At 36.9% G+C, this 22,483-nt stretch overlaps 1 protein-coding gene across 6 annotated transcripts; it reads right to left on the reverse strand.

Moving 5' to 3' along the window:
- Positions 1-3,125: 3,125 nt before the first annotated feature.
- LRRCC1 (leucine rich repeat and coiled-coil centrosomal protein 1) lies at positions 3,126-21,616 on the reverse strand. Of its 6 annotated transcripts, none has more exons than XM_042808871.1 (19): positions 21,518-21,616; positions 21,203-21,408; positions 20,782-20,847; positions 19,786-19,953; positions 18,920-19,089; positions 18,594-18,797; positions 17,639-17,841; positions 16,417-16,600; positions 15,993-16,141; positions 14,805-15,009; positions 11,478-11,617; positions 9,980-10,181; positions 9,499-9,684; positions 8,257-8,431; positions 7,269-7,432; positions 6,492-6,688; positions 6,182-6,319; positions 4,256-4,391; positions 3,126-3,447 (listed from the first exon to the last, which is right to left on the reverse strand). In XM_042808871.1, the coding sequence occupies exons 1-19, from the start codon at positions 21,574-21,576 to the stop codon at positions 3,325-3,327; spliced, it is 3,075 nt and encodes a 1,024-aa protein (XP_042664805.1). In that variant the 5' UTR covers positions 21,577-21,616; the 3' UTR covers positions 3,126-3,324. The 6 variants fall into 6 exon arrangements, with proteins under 6 accessions (XP_042664805.1, XP_042664804.1, XP_042664803.1 ...); XM_042808870.1 differs by having other exon boundaries at positions 18,594-18,794; positions 21,134-21,408; XM_042808869.1 differs by having other exon boundaries at positions 21,134-21,408.
- Positions 21,617-22,483: the final 867 nt, after the last annotated feature.

Raw genomic sequence — 22,483 nt, forward strand, 5'->3', positions numbered from 1 at the left:
GGAGAAGACCTGCAGCTGCCCCTGCCTGCACCAGGCAATGGAGCATGTCATGAAGGGGCAGCACGCTGACAAGGCCATGGCCAGGAGCTGGGACCTCTCAGGCAACAGCACGTTCTGAAGAATATATATATATATATACATAGATTACCTTGTAGGTAACGCTTCCTATTTATTTCCATAGAAACCACAACAGATGAAGAGAACAATAACACTACTTGGTAGAGCAAAGCCTCAGATACAAAACTCGTTTTTTCAACACAGTAACCACCATTAGCTGTGCATTTTTGCCAGTGATGAACAAGAGCTTGTGTGCCTCACTTGTTACAGTCTGCACACAGAATTACAGAATCACAGAATGACCAGGGTTGGAAGGGATCTCAAGGATCATAAATCTCCAACCCCCTTGCCAGAGGCAGGATCACCAACCTCCCCATTTAATGCTAAACCAGGCTGCCCAGGGCCCCATCCAACCTGGCCTTGAACACTTCTAGGGATGGGGCATCCACAGCCTTTCTGGGCAGCCTGTTCCAGCAACTCACCATTCTCTTTGAAAAGAGAAAGTAAAAAGTGCTGTCACCACCACTGAAAGGCAGCACCCACCGCCTCACTGTGCTCACAGCCACTGTTCGGCCTCCAGCAGCATTCAGCGAGCATCAACAAATGTCAATGGGTGCCATTTTTTTTTCTGCGTGGAGGAATTCAGTGACACACCTTTGCTTCATCTGCACTTCCACATCAGACAACACTGTGTCAGAGTGCTGCTCTGCTGCCATCTGCCACATGGCAATAGAGCATAACAGAATACTGGTGGGAAGGTTCAACCTCTTTTGCCATGTCAGCAACATCTGCCTCTGACATTATGGGCCAACATAATAAAAGATCCTTCTAGGTGAGCAAGTGTGCGCTGTCTCTGGCCCTTGTCTTGCATCCCTCCTGCTCTCAGTCAGCATCAGAATTTCCTTCCCAATTGCACATTTTGCTGCTGATTTTAAAAAATCTGTTGTCTGGAAACAAAACTGAAGAAAATCTAACAACATAATCAGCAGTTTTAAATGGTTGTGATTAATACCTGAAAACATGTTATATAGATGACAATGGCCAGAGTCCGTATTTCAATTAGATTCTTATTTATTCAGTTATTTTATGCTCTCCAGTAATCTCAGACTGAAGTTTTTCCATTTGACACTGTTCTGATCTGCGCCACACTTGTATCCATTTAACATTTTGAGACCTATTCCAACCATAGGAATTAACATTAAAAAAAAACTCTAAGAAATCTATGCAGGCAGAAAGAAGGAAATAATGCCAGAGGTAGAATCAGACATGTGAAAAGGAAACAATACAAACAAAACTACCGCAGGTATGTGCCCGGGTGCTACGGTGTAAGATTTCCAAGCCAAGAGCAAGGAACAATAAGAACCTATGGTAAAAAACAGTAACAGCTCCCTGTGACAAAATCAGGAAATGGTTTCAGAATGAAAAACTTGGAGGAAACCTGGGCTGGCATTAATAAACGGAATGTGGCTACAAGGAAGGTGTGCTACCTTGCCAGTGCATTTGAAGTATTTAGTTGCAATATTAGAATGTGGCTTGGTCAAAGAGTTAGAAAAGTGCCCAAAGAAACACTTGATAAACACAACAGAAAAGCATTCTGAATTGCTGCAGAAATCCCAGCCTTTTGGTGTGCCATCCATGTAGATGGTATAGAACAGTTTTCCAGATTATTACATAGCCTCCAAAGAAAGAAGTGTGCAGAGCACAAGGTCACCTTGAGAGGATATTTTCATCTGCACATTGGTGGTGCTGATATTTGTCAGGCAATCAAGAAGGTTGCTGTGATAGTGTCAGATTGATAAATCAACCAAATTTGAAACTTTACAACAAAGTTTACTAGAACAACAGACATGTGCTAAGAGTTAAATCTTGCACCTTACTAATTGTTATCAGCATATATTCGTTTTTAAATATCATCAAAGTGCTTCAAAGCAGTCAGTCCTTAACAAGTCTATCATTAGACACATACATTAGTTGGAAGAGTACAGTACCAGAGGGGATGCCCTGTGGCTGGTGCTGGTGGCTCTGCTCCTCCCTCATTGTCAGTGCTGGATGTAGGGAACCAGAACTGAAGTAGGTCTTTTCTGTCCCATCCCACACACATGGGATCTTCCTAATTTATAAGACAGTACAATTTCAAAACAATTCTCAGCCCTTCCATTTTTTTCTTTGCTGCAGCTTAACTTTGTACTGGAAAGAAAGTGTCTTCCCAGTTCTCAGCGTTGTGTGTTTGCAGAGCACTTAGCATACTGGTGGTGCTGCAGCCTCTGCTTTCAGCTTGTGCCCATATTTCCAAAGCTTTTGCCTCCATTCCACGATGAAGCTGCACCTCATGACAAGAAGCAGCTCGTGTTAGCCTATGGTTTACACAAGATCTCATAACATGTTGGTAACAAGCCCAACAAGCCTTGCAAAGTTAACAAAAGCCCTGTGGCCTTCTATTAGCACTACTACTCATACAAAATTATGTATACTGCTATTCCATATTAGAGAACTCATTTTGGGATGCAGAACAAAGTGATGCTAAAGTCAGGTTAGTTGAGTCTGTTGTCATTTGTGCTACAGGAGTCTGCTTTAGCTGTTGAGTCTCAAGATGGAAAGAAATAGCACCACCTGGTGTACCAAGAAAGAACACAATTATAATTACTACCACAGTATTAAGCACTTCAGATTATGGTTCAGTAGAATGAGAATAAACAAATGAAACAAATGCATCAGTAGAGTGGAGATGAAATTTCTAACATATATACATTACTATGATTGTTCTCATTTAAAGCTTATTATCTCCTACTTTTCAGCAGCCTGGTGAAAAGCCATTTGCTGCAGCATGTGCAGATCACAAACATTTTCAGGTAAAGTTCTTTGATTGCTCATTAGAAGAATTTGTACCACAACACAGGAAATCTTTAAGTTTGTCTTCACACATTTTTGTATTCTCACACTTAGAAAACATCCTTTGCTTTTACATTCTTCTCTCACTCAAACAGTCATGTCTCAATTTATGCAATGATTTCAATCAATAAATTTGTTTCTGATCCAACTTTGACAGAACACTCAAGAATAACCAAGGGTTAGAAATAGGTATTTATTATAAAAATACTGTACAAGTATTTGCCTGATTCCCAAGCCCTCAAATTTCTATATAAAATTTATTCTCTAGAAGCACTTCAAACCAAATAAGAAGTGCACTGTAGCATATTTGTTTATATTAATATTCTTTTTAGTGTATACATTTGTAAAGAACAACTCTGAAATGTAAGACATAAAGCTTCACAGATCTTGCTGAATGTCATTCAACACATACGTAATCCGTTTTATTTTATCTTCCATGGCTTTTTTATTGCTTGCTGTTTCTTGCAGAAGCTGACGCATTTCTTCTTCAACGTAGTAAACCTGAAAGCATATACAGATCAAATAAACAAGTACAGATCTAACTTTTCCTTAGTACTGCCAACAAACATATACTCTTCCTGATTTTTAACTCTGATAAAAGATATAGGAGTTGCATCTTTAAATCAGAACAGATTTATGTTTTAAAGTTTATATTATGGAAAAAAATTTTTGACTGCAATGATAAGTAAAAGTAAAAAAAACACTTTCTCAAGGAGTTAGACAAAAATGCCACAAATACAGATGACAGGACAAACAACTTCTAAATCAGAAAAGAACAAAGTCCATGTTAGAAGGTATCAGATATTTAAATAAGTATCACAATTTTGCCAGCGAACAGAACTTGCAGTAGTAGAATTTTAATTAAAAAAGAAAAAAAAGAAGTACTAATTAGTAGGACACTGCTATTAATGTAAAAACTAGAATATCTACTACATAGAAAAACTGCTTTGTCACAGCAAGATAGAATGCAACACATGGCAAGCACATCAGCTGCTAACACAGACCTATGCAAGTTAAATGGAACGTCTGGTATAATCATTCCTTATCTACACCAGCAAGAATAATGGAAAGGTGACAACTAGTAACAGTTGCATCACGTGCGACTTCATTTGCTTCACTCCAAGAACCTGACCATAGTACAGCTCTAGTAATTTTCTTACTGTGAAAAGATGGAGTACTACGCTAGGGCTATCTCCATCAAGTAATTAGACAGACTAATAGAGATCAGTGATTTTAAGCATCATTGCTGGAGTAGCTGGAGAATAAAAATGCAAATAAAATAAACATATTAATTTGGTATCAAAATTACTTTTTCATTTGCTGCTTCAATTTGTTTTTCCTTCTCATTTGTCAGCTGCACTATTTCTGCCTCATGAGCTGCCAATACTGACTCAAGTTGTTTTCTAAAAGTATCATCCATTTCACGAAGCCTCTCTGTAGCAATCCTAAAAATAATAATAATGAAAAATAAATTACATTCTTTCAAAGAAACAAAAATATAAAACATTTTGCTTTGCATAATCCTGCCTTTGGTAAGATTTCAACAACACAAGCACAAAAACAGTTATTTCAATATCTAGCTTCAGAAATATTTTGTTTTCTCAAGCACATCTTCTGGTTTCATGCATCGTATTTAGGGCTTCTGGCACTCTTAGCAGAAGCATTTCACTTAGCTGAAACATTTAATCACTAGAAAAAAATAAAAAGATTCAGACTTTCTAATGTTAACATGGCTCATAGCACCATATGTTTTCAAACATTGGCCTATCATACTTGTGCTTTCTGAGAAGGCAAATAGACTACATGATCCTGCAGACTGCCTCCAGGTCTATGTTCCACACAAACAAGAGTCTACTTCACAGAATTGAAGCATTTATCAGACTCCCAAGCAAATTCTGCTTGGGGATGATTCTAAAATATGCAGTAACAGAAAACAAAGCAATCTATTCCACAACAGAATTGATTTACATCAATATTCTGAAACAAAACAATTATTTCAGGTAAAATTTCAGTTTCAAGACTGATTTTCCAGCCATTACAAAACCTATACCATTTGAGGTGTGGTTGGTGTGTTTTTGTTGTGGATTGTTTTTTTAAATCAGAATTGACTATCAAAATATTTTCTTTCATATATGAATCAGATAACCTTCCTTCATTGAAGCATGATTAATGTACTTCATTTAAAAAGATAAAGCAAAAAATTGAAATCATGCTAACTCACTACTTTAATAAAAAGTGGTTATTATTGATAGTAAATGTGCAGAATTTATCTAATTAGTCTTTTCTTAATAATAGTTGGGTGGAAAACAAGAAAAAAGGGCCAAGGAATAAAGCAAAAAAAACCCTACTAACAAATCCAAGTTCATCACAGGCAGAGGTCTACCCTATGTCTCTGAAGTGCCATATGTCTATAAAATAACTGAGCATCATCTAAGTCTGTGATCATTTTCTATGGTATGATATTTGTTTATATATATTTATTAGTAGTTGCTCAAAAATATTGACAGTACAAGAGGAAAAATAAAAGAAACTGAAAACTTTTTATCACTTGTGTGGGAGGAGAGTGAGAAATAATTTACAAATACTCAGTTACAGACTTAAATATTTATTGTCAACATTTACCCTAGGTCGTGATAAGTACTGTGGATCCCACCTCAGTTTTTCTAGGTATTAGATCAAGGTATTTACATAAGTCTGACAGACATCAGTAAAGTGCTGTGGCCTCTTGCCTATATTCAAGTGCCAGCCACAGTTGCTTGGCTTGACCTTGGCAAACAGTTCTATGCATCCTGATAACAAACAAGAAAGTTGACAGGCTCATCCTCAAAGAAATGCCCCTTACAGACTGTGAGACTGCCTCATGTGTATGAGCACTTCAGTACATGACTCTAGACAGCACACGTGATGACCTGCAGACAAGTCTCTACCACGGAATCCTGATGTCAAACTTCCTCAGAGAAGTGAACCAAAAGCACAGCAGTGGAGAAGCATACTTGGGGGCAGGCTCTAATTATTTTCAAAGAGAACTGGAATATAGCTAAAAAGTTTAAAGGACAAATACTGCAACTGAATACTGGGTTTGGGTAGTAAAGTCACTTGTAGAGCAAGAATTACTTCTACTCACAATTTCCTGGAAATGGGATTGCTAATTACTCACCAAAGGCATTCTGCCACTGTAACATTTTTGTTTGTTTGTGCAGCTAACAGAATAACCTATTAACGTTAAGGTTTTCACCTCTGAGCTTGAAGACTTTTATTTCTCTCTTCAGTCAGCTTCTTCTCCTTCATATCAAAGCTCTCCTTCATCTGTTTAACTTGTACCTCCAGCTGACTTAATAGCTCATCTTTACCTTGCCACTTCTTCTTCAGTGCACTGAAAATAAAATGTATATATTTATCATTCTGCTTCTTAGGAGGACAGAAAAAGATTTAAGCTCTGTAAGTTTTAGTAGCAAGAAACTACTCTCTAGGCAAAAAAGAAGACTTCATGGAACTGCTGTGAACAATCAGGATCCCAAAGAATTACTGCCCATTGTATCCATCACCTGTGTGCTCTCCTCATGCCATCAAGTTCTACTTCTTTTTCTTCTAAACGCTGCTTTAATTGCTCTTTTCTTTCATTTTGTCTTTCTAGCTTTTCCATAAGCTCTTCGAATTCAGTAGCTTTTTCATCCAACTGGACTTGAAAACGCTTATGTTCTTCATGCTGTTTTCTGATTTGTTTATCTCTTTCTTGTAAGCTCTATGGGAAAAAAAAATATTTCAGAATAGAAAAGATAAACTCTATTTTAACTTTATTGTTAACCTTAAAAAATATATGTTTAGTCTACACAGAATAAAAGCAGACTGACTTAATAACACTTAAGTCTCTGAATGAGATGTAATGGAATAAACTAATTAAGACACAATAGCTGAATTGTTAAAATACTGATTGACAAAAGCAGAATAAGTATTTATGCTAGTAAAATAAACCTGCAACAAACTTCTTGTGTTATTAGAAAAAAAACAACAAACTGAAGAATTACACTCTCCTGGATTTTCTCTCTCTCAAAATCATTATCGAGAATAACTGAGTGGGGCAAAGGCAAAAAGGCAAAAAGTCTTTATGTAACTATGATTCAATGAGAGATTCAATGAACATCTGTTGAAAAAAGACTCTCTTCTGCTCTCAATGAAATCAGTTGCTACGGACAGCTTGCTTGCACTTTCTGAATTAGTAAAACTAGGAGTGCAGAGCCACGTCTCCATCAGAGCTGTTACAATAACTTTCATTACAAGTCTTAATTTTACGTAAAAAACAAACTGTAACACATCCAACTTACTTCTTTTAATCTCCTAATTGTTTCTGTCTGATCGTCCACTATTTTGTTTTTAATTCGTATAGCATCACTGTCCTGTTCCCTCTGCTTCTTTAGAATTTCCACCTCATTTGTTAAAACCTCGATTTTTGCCTCCAGTTTTCCCCGATCTTGAGAAAGGTGAGCTCCTAGGTAGTACAGGACATTCATATACTACAGTCATCAGTTTACAGATAACTTCAGGATGTCAGAGGCAATATTAAACAAATGTCATCATTCAGCCCACTATAAACACTGCAATCTGTAAGAAAAACTTAAAAGGAACGGCAGAACTGAAGGCTAGTATCACAGAACCATAGAATCATAGAATGGCCTGGGTTGAAAAGGACCACAATGCTCATATAGTTTCAACCCCCCTGCTGTGTGCAGGGTCACCAACCACTAGACAGGGCTGTCCAGAGCCACATCCAGCCTAGTATTTTATCCTAAGAAAACTTCCCTAAAAAAAAATGAACAGAAATTCTCAGACTGCACCAATCTCAGAAGAAACTACAAAGTGGTGCTAAGACTCATGAGAATCAGAGGACAAAAAAAGCCAGGGCTTTTTTTAACCCACATTTAATGCATTATTGATATATTTTTAATAAAAGATGTCAATAAAATTTCCACACTTGACTTAGCTGATAGACATGCAGTATTACATAACACAACAGAAACTTCTTTCCATAGTTTCTTATTTAAAAATGCTTCACATAGCATTATGGCATTTTGACATTTTGGGCACGCAGATACACTGCACTCACAGATAACTCTCACAATTGCTGTTAAAGCTCCTATAAATGGTACTACAGAAGTAGTATTTTTCCACATCATCCTTACAACCAGGTAAGATCAACAAGGCACTGAGAGATCTTATCATAATTATGCATTTGTTGGGATGTTTACTTGGAAAGCATAATATTGAATAGCTGCAGTTTTACTGCAATATATATATGTAATGTGTGTGTTTTACCTTGTTGTGCCAACTCCTGCCCCCATATTTTTCTTTCCATTTTTAATCCATCAATTACAGATTCTTGAGCAGTCAGCTGAGAAATAAGTTTTCCATTTTCCTTCTTCAGAAGTTCCACTTGACCAGCTTTCTCTTTGTCCTGCTCAATCACAGTTTCAAGTTCTTCAGTTCGATTCTGTGTGAATTCACATGGGAAAATAAAGAAAGATTCTTTAAAACAAGTATTCAGAATCTCAAATCAATGCTAACTAGCTAGGAAAGTTAAAATTTCATTTGCTGAATACCAGTAAACTGAGAAATATTCTGCTTGCGTAGAAGCTTCCATCTGACTTAAAAATTTGCTCATCTTCCCAGTAATGAGACACAGATGTTTGCTTCAAACAGAAATACTTAAATCCCTCAAAACCATTCACAAAGCTGTTTTCTAAATAGCCAACTTTGATTAATGCCATTACAAAAACTCATTTAGAATTGTACATGTCAGAAACATGAGAATAAACAAAGTTAAAATATTAAAACAGACAGAAGTTGTGATGCTTTCAACTTCCTCTTGTCATGATCAAGATTTATGTCTGATTACACAATTTTTTTGTTTTACATATTAAAGTTATTTAATATAGCTATTTTTGTATTTTAGTTTTTAAGCAACATCAGTCACAGGCAGAATCCTGTTTTGTTTGGATACCACAATAGTGATATAACAAGATTAGAATCAGCTTTGCAGGGGTTGTACTGCACAGAAATTTTAACAAGGACGTACTGGATAAATCTGTGGACCAGATTACACTAAAAAGTTGTTGAACAACACTTGACTACTTACAGTTTCATTTTTACTTCATGTGCAGTGCAATGCCAGTTTTTTAGCTGTAGAACCACAATCCATTATTTTGACTTTACAAAAGGTCAGGGAAATTAATGTATATTTTTAAAGCCGACTTCAGAGCAACCACCTGATCATATATTAGCTACTAGTGCTCACAAGGCAAAGCATGCAGTTTCTCTGAAAACAAGAATATCTCTGGATTTTGTAGTACAGACAGCATAGTGTTTGTAAGAAATAAGGAGGAGATACAAGAATAAAAGCTGATCTGGGTTACTCTGCTTTAACGCTAAAGGAAATACGCATCTTTCAGTGAATCTACCTGGTACAGAATAGTTACAGTTTAGATAAAATATTAAAATAAACAAAAAAAAAATTCCAACCCAAATAGATATATAGTTTAAATGTTTTGAAAGAAGTACCTTCAGGTTTGCTGTGGTTTCCTGATTTGATTTTAATAATTCTGCAATCTTTGCTTTCTGTTCTTTCACTATGCTTGTTAGGTCTTGGATCAGAACTGTCATCTCTTTTTCCTTTTGTTGAAACTGAAAGAGGGCCTGCTGATGTTCAGCTAAATCAGCAGAAACATTTTCAAAATCCTCTTGTACCTAAAATTTCATAAGAACTCTTGAAAAATGTTCTTTGAAAAAAAGTGTAAGCATTAAAATGGTATCCTATTTTTCAAGTAAAAGGGAAATTTAAGTTTAGTAACTCAATGTGAAATAATGAGTATCCAAAGCTGGTTTTCTACCAGTTAAGTTCCAATCATTTATATTTGAAAGTAGCAGAAACTACCAGCATTTTCGAATGAGTCCTTGGAACAAACACTTTAAGAATGAAAGGAACACAACCCATTTAAGAGCACTACAACTCTGTCTAGTTCAAGATTAAATGTTCTCTTACCTCTTTAAACCTTTTTGCCTCAATCCTTAAAGCTAAACGGAATTCATCTTCTAACTCTGTATACTTCTGATTTAATGTATTAATTTTCTCCTCAAAGTCTTTAACACGCTGTTCATGCCTCTGCTCCTCTTTAGCCACTTCTTTTGACACAGCTGCTTGAAACTCTGGTCCATGTAAAGCAACTCGGGTTTCAAGTTCTTTCCTGGAGTTACCAAACATATACAAGAATTACATAGAAAAGAACTACAGTATTTGACAATGCTACTTCAGCTGATTTCCTTAATATTTATTAAAAAGGATGGAGAAAAGTGTTTTGACTACTACTATTAAAACATCCAGAGAAAGGAATAGCTTTACTTTTTAATCCAAACGTTCATAAAAAGATTCCATTATTCTTTTGCTGTTAATGTTCGTTTGCTTTCCTGGCAATGCAGAATCACAAAGAGCAGGAAGAGAAGGGAATCAGGAAAGCCACTGTATAGCCAGATAACTTTTCTTCCCTTTCCTTACCCAGTAATTGTTGTTTCCCACTTAGAACCCAAACCTAAAAGCAACTGCAATGAGGCCCTAAAGAGCTCCAGGATATGCCTCCATACAGGATGGTTGCACATCCATAGGAGAAAGATGGAGCACAGTGTACTTCAAGACTATTCTGCCCATTTGCTTTAAATAACAAAATCTGTCTGCCATCTTTCGTGTTACATCTTTTAGGAATTTTTAACAGAATAAAGTAAAGTTCTCAAAACACAGTGATCAGATTTTTCCCATCTTAACCTGCAGTTATTTTGGTATTTGAATACATTTAAGCTCAAAGCTAAGCAAGTGTTATCAGCTTATTTTATCAATAAGCTTCTTCACATGGTAGTATACCAAAAACAACTGGCTGTTTTACATGTACATTTATTTGATTGTATTAGCTCAATAATACAGAACTTGTGTTCAAGTATTCTCAATAAATAAATGAGTACATACATACTTTTCTGAGAGGAGAGGGCAAAACAGCCAATCAAGCCACCCACCCAAAATAATAAACTAATGCAAGATGCTACAGAATCTGACATCTTGGGGAATTACTTTGTATTACTGAAGTACATATGCACACATACACAAATATATATGTATATATGTACATATGTATATACACACACAAACCAACTTTCTGACAGTAATTCAAATGTGACTTCAGTTTTACCTGATCATTTCCCAATTAAAGACCATAACATAACGAAAGTTCATCCATATAATAAAACAAGAATGTGTCAAAAGAAAGACAAAAGAAGAACATCTGCCTACAAGGACTTGCAAAGCAGGAGTCTAAAAGCTACGAAGACATTCATAAAAGAGACCAAAAATGTGTGGGAAGATATCTACATACTTTACAGAGAACACCTCTCCCATAAAGGCAGCCACCCACAGTTGGCAGAGCGCATTCAAAACATGTCTGCAATACTAATGTGTTCTACTTTGTTTTCACAGCAAGTTAATAGAGATCCCATACCTTTGTTCTCGTTCTCTTAATATAAGAAGTTCATGCAGTTGTTTTACCTTCTCCCTCTGTTGTCGAAGAGATACTCGAAGTAACTGTAATTCTCTTTCATTTGCTGATGCTTTAAGCTCTGCTTCTTGCACCTGTTTCATCTGTATATAATCATAAAAACAAGAGGACAAGATTCTTAAAACTGTTACCTATCTTCGTGACTTGTACCAAAATACAGAACAGGTGCTTTAGTAGCACTTTTATACAAGCCATTATGTTTAAATCATGCTTCGCAACTGGCAGAATTTTTCATAAAGTTTTATGGAATTTTATACTGTTACCTAACCCACAAAAAAAGTATTTCTTTTTACTTAGTAAACTCTTACAGTTGCAGAAATTTAACGGTAAATGTTTAAATATAAGCATTAACTTAGCATACCACAACACAAAAAAGCAAATAGCTTTCACCAAGAACAAAGGACATCTATTTAATTTATAAAGAAGTAGAAATTGTCGTACATAAATAGGACAGGAATATTTGTAGAATGATCTTCTCAGTTATAAACTCTCATATTCTAACATTTGTACTGGTTTCAAGCAAAACATTTTAGATCAGTATTTGCTATCTCTAATTATTTTTACACACTCTCAATACAAAAATCTGCATCTTACAGCTTATAGTTGCTGAACAGAGTTTTTCTCTTCTGATTTCACAAAGAAAAAGAACACTCATTATGAACAGCAGATGGCATACTCCACTTTTTCCATGAAGCTTTCATGAAGAATTCCATTTTATAATCTAAAACCTTTTAGATATAGAAGAGTATTTTCTGACATGGCAAGCCAAATTAAAAAAAAGATAATAATTATAGAAAAAGATTTTATTACTCATGAAATAGTAATTCAGAGTCAGGACACTTCAGAAGGCTGCAGGTTAGAACATGCAACAGAAACAGCAGAAGGTGATGTCAGTGGTGACACTCTTACATCACATAATGACTTGCACTATTCATTTCAATCCCTGTGTGCTCAAGTGTTAATGACTTACCCACCTTGTCGATCTGATCTGTCCTCCTGAGCAAAGCAATGGACTTAGCATATCTCTCTAAATTCGGTACTAACAAAGTTCAAATCCCTTTGCTTTGCAGAGTATCAAAGGTGTGAATGCTTAGTGGACTACTCAGGATTAGTTTGTGCGTTAGTTATCTAAGTTTATTTAAGTTCTTTACTATTAGAGTGCTCAGGTGCTGGAACAGGCTGCCCAGAGAGGCTGTGGATGCCCCGTCCCTGGAGATGTTCAAGGGCAGCTGGATGGGGCCCTGGGCAGCCTGGTCTAGTATTAAATGGGGAGGTTGGCGGCCCTGCATGTGGTGGGGGGACTGGAGCTTCATGATCCTTGAGGTCTCTTTTAACCCAAGCCATTGTATGACTATACAATTATCTAACTGTAGAAATAGAATGCAATAAAGATAAGCTAGTTGGATTTCCAGCTCTCATCAGAAACAAACAGAAAATTCAACCTCCGCAAGACAAAAAAAGCAAAACTACAGCAGAACTATATTCTGAATTCCTACATGATGCTTCCCTTGGCTTGATACTGAAGGATGAAAAACAATAATCAAGGAAAGCTACATAGTAGACACTGGAAATAATGTGGTTTTTTTGATCTATCAGAATAAGGTATTCTATCTCCTGCTATATCTCTTAGGAATACTGAGTAAGTGCTACTGCCTGTTATAAGCTTCAATTTCATAATGATGGAATTATTTAAAATTCGTATGCTAACTTCAGTTGTATAAATGCTACTGTGAGACTCGTGTATGAAGATAAGTTCCTACATTCCATACACTAAACCTCTTCAAGATAAGATACAGATATATTTCACTGCATGCCTGCTGTTTTGTGAATAAAACGAGGCAATTCCCCCTTTAAAATGAGTATTAAAAAAATGTTCAAGTTAAAACATTTGCAAATTTAAGGAGTGCCAGAATAAAATGGTACAAATTTAGATGTACAGACACTTAAAGCCTCTAAATAATCTAGTCATGTTTACTGAAATCCTTAGACTGTGACTGCATAGAGGTATGACCATTTACCACTGATGGCAGTAAAGGTCTCCTTAATAGGAAGCTGACTACCAATTTGTACTATAAAAAAGCTCTACAAAGTATTCAAGAATTCATAAATCTTAAGAGTTGATAAAATAAATCAAAAGTAAATTAAGCATTAAAACCAATAATATTGTTTCTAGATAATCACAACTTTCTTTGAAACACAATTACTCCTATTTGTGTACAGGACCTTAAAGACAGGAAAAAAGACCTTCCCCTAATAAAAACAAGATACAAATGGTGATACTGTTATCAAGAGGGAAGATACTTCCAAAATCTAATTACAGGAAAAATACATACTTTATATTCCAGCAAGTGTTTTCTTTTTTTCTAAGAAAAAGAAAACAATGTCTGCTATACCAAATTACTAAGTTTAGTACCTTCTGAAGTGATAAAAAAACAACAGCAAAACAGATAAACTGAAGGCCACTTGTAGACTCACAAGAACTTCAGGCTATTTAAAAAAGTAATGAGACAAATAGAAGAGCCATTCAGTGTCCCAAAAAAGGCTTCTAGCAGTATTTTGGTTACATCTGAACCTTGAGTGTTCACAGCTGAATGGGAACCATAGCACAATTGCACTCTTCTGAAGATGCAGCTGGAGTTAAAAAAAAAAGCTGTAAACAAGTACTAGGCACTTGTTTTAGGCTCTGACTCTATAAGGGAACCCAGAATGGAGGGTGGTTAACTTATAACTAGAATGGCACTGGCAGTTTGGTTGTCAGCATACTCCCCAGCTCTCTGCTTTCCTTTAGGGTAAGAGCAGTTAGAGTACTGTGCTAGCAGTTAAGAAACTTTTGAAGATGGATTTATTAAGACACAGTTCCTGTAAGTGTATGAAATGCAAGCTGAAACGTGAATATAACCAAACAACAGTAATGTACATATTGAAGAGAGCTGCCTTTGACCACTGAAACTTCACCAATAAACTATTCTGTCAGAAACAGTGACAGCATTTGTTGCAGCACCGAATCTATTCATATGCTAAATGAAGATGCTCCATCATTACCTCCAGCTGTATAATCAAAACCAAAACAAAAATCCCAAGAAAAAAAAACAACAAAACAGCAGCTTTAAAATAAGTTCTCAGCAATTACCATTTTGTTCTGGCTGTGAAGAAAGCACTTTGATTAAAAAGTTAAACAAAACCACTATCTAAAGTCTAGTCTTTATTCATACTTAAGACTACACTGCCATCCTGTTGCAATCATATTATTCAGTTACGAAAAATATTTACCTCTATTGCTCGTTGCTGCAATCTCTGTGTTTCCATCTTGGATAATGCTTCTTCTAAAGCTTGCATAGCCTTCTGATGTTCTGCTTCTTTATTTTTTGCTTGATTTAACTCATTTGTAAGTCTTTCAGTTTCATCTTTCAACTGTTGGACATCTGTTTGCAATCTCATTTTAATATCTTTCTCTTTCAATATCATTTCCTTTAACCTGAGAAAAAAATACAGTGAAGTTGTGTAACGTGAGCTTTTGAATTTAGTAATATCAACTACATTAAGAAATAGACATTTATTTAGTAAGGGTTGTAGCACTGCATCTTGTGCTTCTTTGGTGAACTGTATTATGAGCAACTTTGTCATGCAATGTTGTTTAGTAATATGTAAAAGATTACCAAAGCTATGCGTTGCATTACTACATTTGATTTTATTTTAAAATAAATAAAAAAGGCTGAATACAACCTCATAGATAACTCTCCAAAGAAAACACATTCCAACATAATTTTGCTTTACATGTAAACTGTACCTATAGTATCAATATGCAATTAAGAAAGACAAATGGAATAATCTCTGAACAAAGTGTTACTTGTCAACAACTACATTAGAAGGGAGAACTTACGAAAAACAAAAAGCAGCTTGCAAGGATTAGGATTGCAGTCTATGCAAAGATATGCTATGTCAGACCTGTACAACATATTGCCCATTGCCCTGCTCAGGCCTGCCAGAAACATCTTTGCTCACACAGGAAAAAAGCCAGCTATGTGGACTAGTGGAAAAAAAGCTTAAGAACTGGAAGCATGACATGAGACAAGATACAGTTACTAGTGCCTCAGCTGAAAGAGAAAGAACAATCAAAATAGCGATTGCTTGGAAAGAAAAAGACTAGAACCAGAGTTAAGTGGCACACTGATACCATTCTCAGATATGAAGAGGAAGAATAGGGTACTAAGCACTGACAGATATTCTTGTTCCCTTATGTCTTTTCAAGGAAGTAGCGACAACCCATTAAGTATTGCCCAGGACTGGGTTTCAGCAGAGTGTAGAAAGGAATTTCATTAATACTGAGAGAAGTTCAAGAAGTACTTTCTGATGAGTCATTTTCCAAGCACATTCTTTAAAACTATTCTCATTTCCTCAGCCTATGAATTGAAATGAGAAGAAAAAAAAGAAAATACACTACAGCATCTATTTTCCTACCTCTCCGTAGTGTATACAGCCATACTTTGAATATTCTTTTCCTCTTTTGCATGCTTCTGTAACTCTTTCACATGCTCTACTAATTTCTTCTCTGCTTGTTCTGCTTTCCACCTTCTTTCTTTTTCCTGATCAAGTTCCTGAATCAGTGCCTAAACAAGAATGTAGTAAGCATCAATTTATGTGGTAATATTAAAATGTAGCCAAAAATGAAGAATGATATTCATAATTGTAGAAAAAGATAACTCTGAATTTGAGAGACCAAGTAAAGTGACCATGCCAAAACACAAAATTCTCTTTCAGTTGACAGTACAGAACTATTTTTTATCCTAAATGCCATTATTTTTGGCATCTCAAATCTGAGTTTCACCAAGAGACACACATTTGACTTCAGGGGAAGACATATTCAAAATGTTGCAGAACATACTCGGTATGTGGATTCCTCTGTCGCGTTTGAATTCACGTCATCCACTTTTTCCATATTGCTCTGCCTTCCAATTAATACATCAGCTCTTCTTCCCACTACTTCCAAATTGGGACTATCTGATGATGAATTGAGATGAGACTTCCTCTGATGGGAAGGTGAACGTTTTGAGGAACTCTTCTCTTCCCTTCAATGGCATAAAAACAAGAGCTATTTAACAACATGCAGAGTTTAAACATTTTTTCGAATGTTTTTCAAAGTATTGAAGATTCAGATAAAGAACTATAAAGTATTGTCTTATAAAATACATAAATTGAATTGTACAGAATTCAAAGCTATCTATAAAATAATCTGTAAGCAGGTCCAGAAACAAACTGCTAAATTCAAATCTTCAGCTGTAAAAACATGTATACTAGTAATGCTATTAGAAAAACATCATTTGATCAGATATAAAGCAATTTTAGAGAAGCAGAGTAGCTATAGAGCTGCAGGAGTCGAATAATCTAATGGTTTAACTTATATCATAATTTGTCCCACATTTCTGATATTTACTGTACATTCAGACTTGTTGCTACAGCAGCCTCATTATCAGCACAAAGAACAGCTATATTCTTGATAAATGTTTTGACATCCTTTTAGATATTTTTTTTTAATTTGACTCATCCAGTGATACATTTCTGTAATGAAAAATTCCATTTATATAATTTAAAAGAAAGATGAATAAGTATGCTGCTAAAATTCAGAAGGTTTTTTTTTTTTTTTGGAATCTTCAGTTCAATTTCCTTTTCACCAAAATACAGTAAACGCTCATATTGGTAAACGATTGAGCAGCTGATGAATAAACTTCAAGAAGTTAAATAATATTTAGATAAGGCTTCCTGTATTTTATAAAGATTCCACTTCAAAATGCAAGGCACATACAAAAAAATGCAGATGTAGGAGTTTATGTAAGAAAAAAGAGGGCTTATTTATTAAGCAGTATCAGCAGGGTCAGCCAACAAGTACGTAATTTTCTCCTTCTCTGCCCCAAGAATAAACACCAGAAATTTGACAGCTGCTTTGCTAATCAATAGTTTTGTTATAAAGCCACAGTAGCTAGTAATTTTTAGAGCGTTATCTCAAGTTCACTCAACCTATCACGTTCATAAAATGCTTCAACACAAACTAGGTTTACTCCAACAACATTCAGCTTAATTTTTATTTATATGGCAAACGTGGACATAACCTGTCAGTTATCTTGGTCTTAGGATGATTCAAGTGACGTCTAGCAGATAAAGTAGTTCTATGGTAAGTAGGGATCTTGCTTCTTTTCACAGCCTTTTTGCTGTTCTCCTTCTCAGTCTCATGTTCACTCTCAGAAGTTGGATCTGTGTCTCTCTTAGCTTTAAGAACATTTGGAGAGGCTTCTCTTCTTGAGGCATCAGATACCTAAGAACAGATTGAAGTTCTATCTGTTCTAATTAGCTCATTTCTAACATTTATCAAGGTACTATTTTTGGGAAGTTAAGATATTTTTCATAGAGCAGTAAACAGCAGCTTCCAATCTACCCCTTTTCCTCTCTGCTAAAATAATTCAGTGTTATAAAAATAATGTAAACAAAATAAAACAGCATGCCTGAGAATAAATAACTGTAACTTTCTGAAATAACTTAAGTTTACTAAAAAAACTCACTAGGCATAGAGGAAAGATTGGCGCAAAATGTAAAACATAGAGCACTTTAAAAAAATGGCATGTTTCCAAGGTACACAATAAATGGTTATTATAACACAGAAAAACATACCTGACAAGCATATCAGAGCAACCTAGCTAGCAAAATCAACTTCCACAGCTCTGCTGCATCTAATATTTTGTTCTGGTTCAATTACATATATTGATGGCTTCAGAATAAAAACCAAACAATCAGAAAACAATTTGCTATCTAATATATGATCAGATAGTCCTTCTAGCCACATATGCCATGGGTTTCAGTCAATATGAAACTTCCATGAATCAAAGTGCAATAGCTGGTTTTAAAGTGTTTTTTTAATCTCCTTCTTAGTTTTTCAAAACACAGATTACTATGAAGTCAACATATGTGACAGTATAAACTGTGTATCATTTGTAGTGAACTTTTGTAGAATCAAAAGGAACTTGTTTTACAAACAGAACTTTTTGTGCAATCATAGGAAAAACAAATCACCTTCTGCAGTATTTGTGAAATTTGATCTTCTAATTTTTGAATCCTCATCTCGCTCTGTATTTTATCAAGTATGGACTTCTCAGGCCCTGAAGATGAAACATGCTCTGTAGAGGAACTGACAGAACTTTGTACTGGTTCTTTTGTACGCTGCCGAAAATAAGCTAACGCCTGGTCGATGTGCGGTGTCACCAACGGTAAGGCCTTCTATCAAAACAAAAAGTAAGCTCTGTAACATGAATGAGTTATATGCAATATAAAACAAAACAAAACAAACTAACAAACAAAAATCTCTTAAGTTTAAAACCAGTACACGCAAACTATGGCACCTGATCTTTGGATGAAGGGGACCCGGATGAAGTTAAACAGTTCAAAATGTCTTCTAAACACTGCAAATTCGAACAGCTTCCTTCTGTTGACTCTACTGGCTCACCATGAATATTTCTTCCATCTAGAACTGCCAGCTGGGGCAAGGCCTGAAGAACAGTTTCTCTATAACCTTAAGGAAAAGTCCATACTTAAATTAATCTCCAAAAAAATAAAACAAGAAAAAAAATCATTGTGAAAATAGTGAGTTATTTACAAGTGTCCTGCTCTCAACAGAAAACATACCAAGATAAATGAGCTAGGTAGCTGCCAGCATAGTTCTGGTCTACACTGGGATCTTCCCACCACCATTAGCATGTGGCAGTTGCAAAGCCAACTTTTTAATACAGACCTAATGCAACAAAATAGTTGGTGGAAATATAAGACAAATATAATGAAAGGCAAGTTCAAAAAGGACTTGGATAATTTCGTCCTTTTTCAATGAATGAAAATGCTAATATAATTAGCATCTTACATGTACTGTCTCACATTCTGTCTGTAACTGCTTACTGATGCTGTGGGAAAAGGAGGAAAGTGCTTATTACTGATCTTTCTCTTGCTGCAAATGACTCTTTGTCCTCCTCCTAAAATAATGTGTGAAAAGTTGAACCCTACAAATGCAAAGAAGATTCACAACTTTGAGAATATACTTGGAGAAAACAAAAAAAAATGTTTCACTATGGAAAACAAATTCATTTTGTCAGAATACATATTTCTAAAGACTGGCCAGTTTATGAACGAATTTGCAAGCTTCAGAACCCAGCCAACAGCTTAAGGAAAATTACTGTTCAACAAAGCACAAATTATTTACCTGTCATAACACACATACCTGCTGCATAACAAACTGGATTGTTGTTTCCATATTTTTCCAATGTCAAATTGGTCAAGCATTGCAGCCCCTTTGTGCACTGCAGTAAATGATTAATATTGTTTATGCAGTTGCTGCGAAGGTCAATACAGCTGATCTTATGATGGGTTCCATGAAGACACTGGAATCCTGAAAATTTAAGAGAAAATAGAAAACAATGATTTCTGCTGTGATTCAGTTTAGATCAAATGGCATACTGTGGAAAATATTCAGGCAACAATGCATCATAATTGGAAATGATGTAAAAACTTTTGTTCAACTTTCCTGGCTAAGTATATTAGGTATTGTAAACTACAGCATACAATTTTATGAAAGTTACCTTTAAAGATAAGTAGTCCTTTTCATTAAAAAAAAAAAAAAAAAAAATTAAAAAAAGTTCATTGTTCTAGATCATAGAAATGCATAGAAATGGTTGGAAGGGATCTCAAGGATCATGAAGCTTCCACCCCTCAGCCACATGCAGGGCCACCAACCTCCATATCTAATACTAGATCAGGCTGCCCAGGGCTCCATCCAATCTGGCCTTGAACACCTCCAGGGATGGGGCATCCTCAACCTCTCTGGGCAGCCTGTTCCAGCACCTTACCAGCCCAGATCAGGATCTCTAGGCAGCTACAGTCATGTGAACTCACTGTTTGCCTGCAGTGTCTGGTATTGCTGAACATTCACTCCCATTTTCATACATCTAAACACAAGCAGCTCCAGACCATTAGTTACATGGTCAAGCTCACAAAGGCGAAGCTCAGCAGTGCCAAATACAGAAGAATGAATTCCAGTTCAGAAAAAATCACGATGAAAAAAAATTAACAGCTGAAAGCAGCAGCAGCCACCACCTTTAGCAGCATTGTTCAACTGGCCAAACTGCTAGAAACCTCTGAAAACACATTTGATTTTTTTTTTCTTAACTGAAGTAAGGCAAATGCTTTTTATAGCTCTACCCATGCCAAAGTCACTTACCAGAGAGATCGTGTATACGATTATATGACAAATTCAGTGTAGTTAAATTAAAGAGCTTTTCCAGTCCTAAACAAAGCGAGGGAAATAGAGACAGTAAGGTTTGCAGAATACTCTGCTTTGTCAAATCAAGACTTGCACATTATGTCTTTTAAAATCACAGCTACAAATTATCATCAACTATCATTAGAATATATATATATATATATATATATAAAACCATAAACACACTTTTTTTTCTTCCAAATTACAGCACCTTGTTGTGATAAAATTTAAAGAGATCACGTGCACATTTTAAAATGTACACAAGGCCAGCAGTTTGTTTTGACTCAGCACAGCCTCGGCACAGGCTTACTTCCAGAAGGAAGCTTTAACACATAAAGCCTCATCCGTTGAGAATGGGGCAAAAATAAGCATTGCAGACCCTCCACTGCCGTTATCAGGTTGCAGGACAAGTTCAGGCTGCGCAGGCTCTCCAGGGCACTCAGCCCCTCCATGCGGTGGATTTGGTTGGACGACAGGTCCAAATGTTGCAAGTTCCGGAGGTGGCCGAGCCCTTCGATTCTGGCGATGCGGTTGCAGTGCATATTGAGCGTGTGCAGATCCGAGCTCAACGAGACCTCCAGCAAACTGCGGGGGAGAGGCACCGCCATCAGCAGGAAGGGGAACGGCGGGCACAGCCCAGGCCAGCCCCTCTCCCCTGCTCACGACCCACCCGGCCGCGAGGAACGCTGCTCACCTCCTCACGCCCATATCCACGAGGCTGAGCTCCCCGGGCTCGCCACCTTGCCCCGCCATCACGCCGCCTCGCTTCAAACTTCCCTCCGCTCCCAACGGCGACGCTCTGCGCGTTGCGACAGACCTGCCGTAAAGCAGCAAACACCGCCCGCCGCCTTCGCAGCACCTCCCGCCGCGGGGACGGCGCAGTCCCTGGAGCGGCGAAGGCGGGGTGGGAGCCTCAAGGGTGGTTGAGCCCAAGTCCTATGTGCACGCAGGGCCACTTAAACGTGAAACGCTATATCTGAGAGTGGTATCCAAACGCTCCCTGAGCTCCGGCGCTCGGGGCCGTGCTCAGTGCCCTGTGCAGGCCGTTCCATGCCCACCGCTCCCCGGTGCAGACCCTGTCCCTGACCGCCACCCTCCCTCCCCTGACGCAGCTCCATGCCGTTCCCTCAGGCCCTGTCGCTGTCACACAGAGCAGAGCTCAGCGCTGCCCCTCCGCTCCCTGTGAGGAGCTGCAGCCGCCATCAGGCCTCCCCTCAGCTCCTCTGCTCTGCGCTGAGCGCACACAGGGACCTCAGCTGCTCCTCACAATTTAGTATAATTTTGAAACCTATGCATTTCATAACTACAGTCAGGTCATTTACAAATACACATTTTTACTACAACTCTTTGAGCCTAACCTCTCAGTTTTTCACCTATCACATTATTGTATTTGTCTAGCTGCATGCTGGACTGTGTCTATAAGTTGAAGATCAATGAGTACTCTTCAAGGAAGTGTTTCAGTGCTTTATTTTTTAGGACTGGTACAGTTCTAATTAGGAGTTCACTGGAAGCATGGTATGAAGCTCACTACTCACTTAGGCCTGGGCACAGGCCATGGCTGGAACTGTGCATGGCGTCTGATGTCACAGTGCTGTAATACTCCTTTGCAATACGTCACTGACAATTCCTCGTGGATGTTTTTATTCTTGAGAGCACTATG

The sequence above is a fragment of the Centrocercus urophasianus genome, unplaced genomic scaffold (genome assembly GCF_019232065.1).
Source record: "Centrocercus urophasianus isolate 14NV4802_14NV808 unplaced genomic scaffold, USGS_Curo_1.0 seq_11, whole genome shotgun sequence".
NCBI classification, from domain to species: domain Eukaryota; kingdom Metazoa; phylum Chordata; class Aves; order Galliformes; family Phasianidae; genus Centrocercus; species Centrocercus urophasianus.

Coding starts and splice junctions, on each gene's coding strand:
- LRRCC1 (XM_042808869.1), bottom strand. CDS start 21,576: ATGGCGGGGCAAGGTGGCGAGCCCGGGGAGCTCAGCCTCGTGGATATG. Junction 9,685..9,979: donor AGGCAAAAAGGTTTAAAGAG/GTAAGAGAACAT, acceptor ATGAAATTTTAG/GTACAAGAGGATTTTGAAAA. Junction 6,320..6,491: donor GGCATGAGGAGAGCACACAG/GTGATGGATACA, acceptor TTTTATTTTCAG/TGCACTGAAGAAGAAGTGGC.